At 53.4% G+C, this 7,801-nt stretch overlaps 2 protein-coding genes across 5 annotated transcripts in view; one reads left to right on the top strand and one right to left on the bottom strand.

Moving 5' to 3' along the window:
* Positions 1–7,801, top strand: part of THYN1 (thymocyte nuclear protein 1) — a 28,056-nt gene that overhangs the window by 16,212 nt on the left and 4,043 nt on the right. For 2 of the 4 annotated variants that reach the window (XM_021296862.2, XM_005509168.3), the window contains exons 1-2: positions 6,662–6,834; positions 7,401–7,484. In XM_021296862.2, coding sequence (XP_021152537.1) covers positions 7,442–7,484 — 43 coding nt within the window. In that variant the 5' untranslated portion in view covers positions 6,662–6,834; positions 7,401–7,441. Of the gene's footprint in view, positions 1–72; positions 274–1,526; positions 1,690–6,661; positions 6,835–7,400; positions 7,485–7,801 lie in introns of those variants that run through there. The other 2 variants (XM_065040523.1, XM_065040524.1) reach the window with 2 other exon arrangements.
* Positions 269–6,734, bottom strand: ACAD8 (acyl-CoA dehydrogenase family member 8). The gene is made up of 11 exons (XM_065040501.1): positions 6,528–6,734; positions 5,344–5,444; positions 4,817–4,986; positions 4,282–4,391; positions 4,009–4,085; positions 3,614–3,751; positions 3,108–3,243; positions 2,908–3,005; positions 2,558–2,710; positions 1,520–1,622; positions 269–1,070 (listed from the first exon to the last, which is right to left on the bottom strand). Exons 1-11 carry the CDS (start codon positions 6,601–6,603, stop codon positions 1,018–1,020), a joined length of 1,215 nt encoding a protein of 404 aa, XP_064896573.1. The 5' UTR covers positions 6,604–6,734; the 3' UTR covers positions 269–1,017.

The following is a 7,801-nucleotide window of genomic DNA, read 5'->3' as shown; positions in this document are numbered from 1 at the left end:
GCTGGCGCCTCCCATTGGCCGCTGGCGGTGCCCGTCATGAGGCAGCGGGGCCGGCCCGGCCTCCCCACGGCGGGGACCCCAGGGGGGACCCCACGATCGGTGCCCGGGTGGGGACAGCGCCGAGACCCCTCGCCGGGAGGCCATTACCGCCGCCTCGCTGAGGGAACGGCTGGCAGCGCGGCAGCAGCGGCCGCCAGGGCCTGTCCCCTCAGGGCCGCTGGTTAGATACCGAAATACCACAGAGGAAAATTATCACAACTCCCGCCGCTCTCGGTAAAGTCGCCGTCGGGGCTTTATTGATTCCAAATTAGCTGAATTTACCGGTGCGCTTGGTCATTTTACTGGGCGGGGAGCAGTGATGTGAGGCAGCAGGGTTAAATGTTTCTGCGCAGGACCTTAGTGTTTTATTTATACCTCTGTACGGTTTGAGATCAGGTGGGAACAGGGAGAACAACAGTCAGTACATTAGCAAAGGTGTGGCGGGAACAGAGGGGAGCTGCTGGATAAACCCAGGCATCCTGCTCCTCGGGTAAAACCCACTGCGCTCTGCAAGGGGCTGTGTGTCCCAGGGGTGCAAGTAGAGCCCAGGATGAGTTTCAAACAGAGACTAGTTCCATCGACGTAAAGATTTCACTGACAGAGGATGAGACCTCCAGGATGAGGCTGCTTAAAGTCCCCATGTCCGTCCTGACTCAGCAGGGATGACCAACAGCGCTGGTGTTTCAGGGAAGGGTGGGTGCTGAGCAGCCCGCCATCGAGATTTGGAGACAGAGGCTTGTTATTTGCAACTGTGATTTATGTCTTCAGGCTACACAATACAGGCAGCTCTGCCAGGCACAGGGCGCAGCTGTGGCAGCATGTGGGTGACATCCAGCTGCCATCCCAAGGCAGAAAGATTGTTTTACACCGGGGTGTCCCCCTCTCCGCTCCTGGGGAGAGAGCTGGTGAACAGGGGAGGGAAACAGATCGAGCTGTAACAGACGAAGGGATTTTAAGGCTGGAGATTAACTCCCGGATTCAGCCCTGGAGCAGGTTCCTGGCCACAATCATCCTCATCACCTCATTGGTACCTGCAGCAGGACGAGGGTGCAAAAGACAATTAGGAGATGGTCCAATTCTTCCCCCAGTGAAAGCAATGAGACTCTGTCCCTGATCTGCAGTCTCCAGCACAGAAAAGCTTTTCCTACCAACTGAGGCGGCATTTGGGAGGCGCTGGGCCAAAATACAACTGCTGAGTGCCAACACATTGCTTGGAAAAGGCTTCAGAGTGCTAGATGCTGGCCCTGCTTTTTGTTTGGGCATCGAGAGCATGTGGGCACCAGGCATCAAGCAGAACTGGATATATACCAACATCTGAGTTCTCTGCTTTTCTATTTAACACGCAGAAAGACGCTAGACCCGTCTGGTATTGGAAAGAGTATGTCCCTTATCAGGTACCCTTTTGGTAGATGAAGGGATTTCAGAGCCTGCTCTCTCCTGGCTTCCCTGCCAAGTCGCTGGTAATAAAAGTGTCCTTTACCTTCCAGGATCTGGTGGACTCTGACATCTCGCACAAACTGCTGCACGGCATAGTCCTTCAGGTAGCCGTAGCCCCCGTGCATCTGCAGAGCCTGGTTACAGATCTAAGAAGACAACATCGCTGGTGAAGTGACTCGCGTGGTGTCGAGGACAAGTCAGTGACAGGAATCGGTAAGAACCCAGGAACCCCGGGCTCATTTTTTTTTCTGATCACCTAATCTCTTAATAAAGTGTGGCGAGACATCAAGGTGCTCTCAGACCCCATCAGCGCTGCTCTCAACGCTATCACGTTACCTAAGTGCTGTTTCACATTAATGGCGTGTTTACCTGAACATGATAGCATAGAAATACCCAGGAAACACTTTGCTTATCTAAGGCAATTTTTGCTGCATTTCCACGGTGCTGCTGATGCAAAAAGCAGAACGGCAGATCACCATCTAGTGGTCAGTCAGCCAAGGAATCTGCTCAGGGCTCTGGTTTCAACTGAAACATGACTCCATGTGTCACTATCTGTCAACTTGGGACATAAAACATAATAAATAGCAAAAATGCGGAGTGCTAAGAAAATACGCTAGTGTCTAAATGACACTGATCTAGGAAGCGTCAAGGTGCAAATTTCCTTTTCTTTTCTTTTCCTCCCTTCTTGCTTTCTCTTTTTAGGGATATTTTGTGATACCATTTTATTTTTCAATGGTCTAGGAAAGATCACTGGCTACCTAGGAGCAATCTGCCTCCAACATATTATCCTTTGAAAATAAAAGTGCTGTACTCTCTGTCCTGTCTCCCTACTTGGTCCCCTGAAAAACAGTGTAGAAAGCACTGGAGGCCAGGAGGCCCACACTGTGGAGAGGCTAATCCTGCAGCCTCCACAGGGTGCAGAATCCTTTCCTGGAAAACATCCTGGTCCTAAAATGAGTCTTCTGGTTCAATGGATGTGCTTGGGTCCGGCTCCCTACGGTGCCAAACTTTTTAATGACATTCTGGGTACCAAGAGTGGTCTCCCAGCGAGTAGTTCCGAACTGAAGTCTGAGTAACGTACCGCAAAGCACTCATCGGTGGCAAAGAGCTTGGCCATGGAGCACAGCACGGCCGCGTCCTCCCGTCCCTCCTGCAGCGCCCGCGCCGCGTTGCGAACCATGAGCCGCGCTGCCACCAGGCGCGTCGCCATCTCCGCCAGCCCAAACTGCAGGTACTGCCAGCAGGAGAGGAGAAAATTAAGCCAGCGTCTTTGGATGGTCCTGCACCACATTGCCACCACCCTCGGGCAGGTGTCAGGCCTGACACGCTTTCCTTCTCAGGAGAAGCACGTTCCTGACTTCTCCCCTGTGGAGTGAGTGATGGGACTGCTGGCCAGGATCAGAAAGAGCACAGATCCAAGGGAGAGGTTACCTGGTTGTTTGCCAGGGGTTCCCCAAACTGTTTGCGGACAGTGAGATGTTCCTGAGCCAGAAGAACGCAGGCATGAGCAGCTCCTAATGAACAAGAAGCTGGTGGGAGAAGCCAAGGACACAGAATGAATATGAAGCAAATGCAGACGGGCGACAAGATGATCCTGCTCTCCTCCCTTTGCTCTCAGCCGTCTTTCTTACCAATGTTTATCCTGCCTCCATTCAGTCCCTTCATGGCAATGCTGAAGCCCTGCCCTTCAGCTCCCAGCCGGTTGCCAACAGGGACGGTGCAGTCCTCGAAGATCACAGCCCGAGTTGGCTGGGAATTCCAGCCTACCTGGGGAAAAACGGAGCACGTTCCAGACCGCCTGAGGAGCAGCACAGCAGAGAGCCGCCCAGCCTGCTCTCAACCCCTCGCTCTCACTGCTAAACTGCCACAGAGCGCTTGTGGTCTACGTGGTTTGGCTTAGTGTGCTGAGCTGGAAACTGCAATGCGTGTTTTTGAGAAGAGGCACAGATCCAATGAACCTCGATGTTCCTGAGATTAAAATCCTTCACTTACCAAAGGGACAGGTATTAAGCAAACTTCACCAAAGCTGGGACTCCAGTCCCATCCAAGAAGAGATCCCTAATGCTTTACACAGACTAGCTTGTCTCTGTCCTGCGCTTCCCTCGAGCACACAGCAAGTGAAAAGCAAGTCTCTTACCTTCCTCTCTTTCTTGCCAAAGCTGAGCCCCGGTGTCCCCTTCTCCAGCACCAGGCAGGAGATGCCCTTGGGGCCAGGACCTCCTGTGCGACACATGACCACGTACACATCGGTGTCACCTCCGCCACTGATGAAGGCCTGCAGAAGGGCACAAGAAGAAAGGGATGGTTTCTGTAGGCTAACCATGGGCCTGCAGCAGCAGCTGGGGTACAAAGCCAGGAGGTATTTAGGGACCCAAACTGTTCTAAACTCTGGTGAACGCTCTGCAGAGCCGGTCCTACCTTGGGAGAACACACAGAGATGAGGAAACAGTAGGAAATTGAAAGGACAGTGAGACCCAGGCCCCCTTGTGCATGCAGTGCTGTCCAGCTGCTCTAGGAGGAGCAAAGAGGTACCTTGGAGCCGTTCAGGACGTAGGTGTCCCCTGTCCGCTGAGCTGAGGTGAGCAGGGAAGCTGCATCACTTCCACTTCCTGCAGGAGGGAAGGAAGCAGCCAGTGAAACAGCAGGTCCAGAGCCTACAAAACCTCACACCCCTTCCAAAATCCCCAGTGATTACACAAAAGAACATGGAAACTTTTAACCTCCAGCTCAGTGCCACATTCCCATCCAGTTAAACTTTGTTAGGAGTGATGGAAGGGAGAAGATTTCTTGGTTGAGGATGCTCACCTGGCTCAGTCAGGCAGTAAGAAGCAAATTTTTCCATGCTACAGAGCGATGGGCAAAACCTGCGCCTCTGTTCCTCATTGCCAAAGGTGTCGATCATCCAAACACACATGCTGGAGCAGGAGAGAAGGAGCAGCATTACAGGAGGTGAACACAGCCCTGGGAGGAAGGCAGGTCCTATGAGAACATCCCTGGCTGAACAGAGGAGCAAAGCTCCAAAAACACCAAGGTGTGAAAGCATATTGCTCCCAGCAGGTTACTGTCTATAGGCAGCTAAAGTGGAAAAGCAGGCAACAAAATCCAGGCCTTAATCCCACCTTGCATGCCACAAGGCTAAAATTACTTCTTGTGGCATCTCAGTGTTTGTAGCCTCTTTGTTTACTGCCATCAAAAGATCTCACAGGGACGTGTCACGTGAGGTCCCTACTGTAAATAATAAACAGCACCAGAAGATCTGTCTCCAGCTGGGTTTAGAGCCCACAGAACAACAGTGTTTTCCAGCCCAGCTGACACCATCCGCCCCTCCGCACACACTCACTTGTGGATGCTCATATAAGCAGTGGTGCTGGTGCATCCTGTCGATAAAGCTTCAAAGATTATGGAGGTATCAAGTCGTGACAATCCAGAGCCACCGACGTCTGGTTTCACATAGATCCCACCGAATCCCAGCTGGGCTGCCTTCCGCATTGTTTCCATGGGGAATATTTCCTATTGGGATGGGCGGAGACAGCACAAATGAATATTCACAGTCAATTCAATCCCAATATTCAAACTCTTTTGGTACACGTGAGCTACTGAGTCCAGTCCCAAACTGCTGCAGAGCTTAAGTTAATCAGGTGGGTTAAAGAAGAGGTGGCTACCTAGACAGATACATGCCATCTTCAGGAGTAAATTCAGGTGTCAGATGGCTGAATTGCCTGGCTAGGAGAACTTCAAGGAATTTCTGATGGCTTTCCACCCCAGCTACAGCAACAGCTTCAAACAGAATCTCTACAGATGGCATTACAGCACCAAGGAGCTATTGCAGGAACCCCTGGGATGAGACCCCTTGTGAGGCTGCCGTACCTTTTCGTCCCACTCTGCCATGTGAGGAGCCATCTCTTTGGCAGCAAAATCAAGGGCAACTTTCTGGAATTCCTTCTGCTCCTCAGTCAGGCCAACGGATGCTGGAAAAGCAGGAAGAGATCAGAATGTGCATCTGTTGCAAGAAGGCAAGCGCTACCACCCCTCCTGTATCCAAACAATTACAAGGTGGCCCGTAACTCACAGGGTCTCTGCAGCAGAGACCATTTCTCTGTTTCTCAGGGCCACCACGATCATTTGCGCGTAGATCCAACAGTGTTTTGTTAGTTCCTCTCCTAAAATTCGTAGGGATGCTGCTGTTGTCTGAAATGTGGTTACAATTAACCGTGGAAGCAATTCAGCTGGGCAGCACTGGGGAATCCCATGGGAGGGGTTTGGCTGGGACACAACTGTTCCGGTCACCAGAGACATCAGGAGCTGGCTTCGATCAGGAGATACTTCCATTGCAGAATAACCCGCTTAGAAACAGGTACAGCCAGCCTGGTCTGTCCCCCATTGAGTGCTCCACCGAGTCTTTTTGGGATATTCCAGCTGAAAAGCTGGGAAGCTCTAGCAAAGGTACAGGGAACGGGGACATGGAATATTGAGTCCAGTTCTGGGCCCCTCAGTTCCAGCAGGACAGGGAACTGCTGGAGAGAGTCCAGCGCAGCCACCAAGATGCTGAAGGGAGTGGAACATCTCCCGTGTGAGGAAAGGCTGAGGGAGCTGGGGCTCTGGAGCTGGACAAGAGGAGACTGAGGGGGGACTCATTCCTGGGGATCAAGATGGAAAGGGGGAGTGTCAGGAGGATGGAGCCAGGCTCTTCTGGTGACAACCAGTGACAGGACAAGGGGCAATGGGTGCAAACTGGAACACAGGAGGTTCCACTGAAAGAGGAGAAGAGACTTGTTGGGGGTGAGGGTGGCAGAGCCTGGCCCAGGCTGCCCAGGGGGGTTGTGGAGTCTCCTTCTGTGCAGACATTCCAACCCGCCTGGACACCTTCCTGTGTAACCTCATCTGGGTGTTCCTGCTCCATGGGGGGATTGGATCGGATGATCTTCCGAGGTCCCTTCCAACCCCTGACATTCTGCGATGTGGGGTCAGGAGGCCCCATGTCCCCGACGGGCTGCACCCGCCTCCCCGCGGGGATCCCCGCGGGCCCCGCTCCCCGCCGTGCGGCTCCTTACGGTCGATGCAGGCGGCGATCCCCCGCCGGCCCGCCGGGCTCCCCCGCCGCAGCAGCCGGGCCGCTCTCCACGCCATGGCGGGGCCGGCCCGGAGCCGTTCCCGGTTCCCGAGGCCGCTGGGAGCTGTAGTCCTGCCCCCGGTACCTCCCGTTCGCGCGGTGGCTGCGGGGAAGGAGGCGAGTCCGCGGGCCGGGCTGGAGTTTTTGCATAACGGTCACACGCTTCCGACTGCTCCGCTCGTCGTGTGCCGAGCCCAGAGCATCCTTGTCCCCTGCCCGAGGCGAAGGGGCTGCGGAGGCCACAGCCGGTGAGCGGGGGTTTGGCGTGGGTGGGAGGGACGGGGGGAGCTTGGCACAGAGGGTGGAAAAGTTGATGCCAGCCGCCCTGGCCAGCTCAGAGCCAAATAAAAATCCAACGGGCTGCTGACAGGAGGGGCCGGGGGGTGAGCAGCCAGCTTGCCGCCTTCCCCAAGGGCCTTTGCACGCAGAATCTCTGCGAGCAACAAGCCGAGCCGCACACCCCCGGTGGGAGGCTGGGCTGAGCTCTGGGGACAAGCTGCTCTCCCCTTCCCAAAAGCTCAGCTTCCTCTTGCGCAGCTCGGCTAAAGCCCCGAGCGCCTTCGGGACTGTTCTCCAACAGCTGCACCAAAAAGCAGCCCCCCTCCTGCTGGTGTCCATCAGAGCGCCTGCCCCCACGCCAAGGGTGCGGCTCTCAACCAGTGCCAGCGTTCGCACTCATAGAGGAAACGGCCGAGCCCAAGGAAGAACATTTATTTACTTTCCACTTACTGTACAGCTTTTACAGTCTCAGATATCTTTGTTTTTTTTCAGCCTGCCTGAATATCTAGTAATTCCTCCTTCTTCTCTCATTCAGGTGCTTCTCAGTGAATAGAAGATAATTCAAAGAGACCAGAGATGCCTTGGCCGAGCAGAAAGAGGGACAAAGGAGCAGTAGCAGGTCTGTGCTGACATCCTAATTTAGCATCTCTTGCTTAAGGTTCCAAGCTATATCGAAACTACAGTCATCTTAACTGTCTGTCTCTCAAAGCCACGTCTTACAGACAGCATTTCCTCTGTAAAAAGGTGCTGAGCATCCATGTGTGACTGAGACAAGTGGCAGGAAGCTGATATAGTACCATCTGAAAAAAAAATATATATTAAAAATATATATATATATACACATACAAAAAAATACAAAAAACCCCCACATCAACATTAAAAAACAAGGCAAAAACCTTGCACTTGAAGCAACATCATATGGTGTTTCAGGTGTAG

Source organism: Columba livia, chromosome 24 (genome assembly GCF_036013475.1).
Source record: "Columba livia isolate bColLiv1 breed racing homer chromosome 24, bColLiv1.pat.W.v2, whole genome shotgun sequence".
NCBI lineage: Eukaryota > Metazoa > Chordata > Aves > Columbiformes > Columbidae > Columba > Columba livia.
This window is presented reverse-complemented; position numbering and strand designations above follow the sequence as displayed.

Coding starts and splice junctions, on each gene's coding strand:
- ACAD8 (XM_065040501.1), bottom strand. CDS start 6,603: ATGGCGTGGAGAGCGGCCCGGCTGCTGCGGCGGGGGAGCCCGGCGGGC. Junction 5,445..6,527: donor GATCGCCGCCTGCATCGACC/GTAAGGAGCCGC, acceptor CTGCTTTTCCAG/CATCCGTTGGCCTGACTGAG. Junction 4,086..4,281: donor TTACTGCCTGACTGAGCCAG/GTGAGCATCCTC, acceptor TCCCTCCTGCAG/GAAGTGGAAGTGATGCAGCT.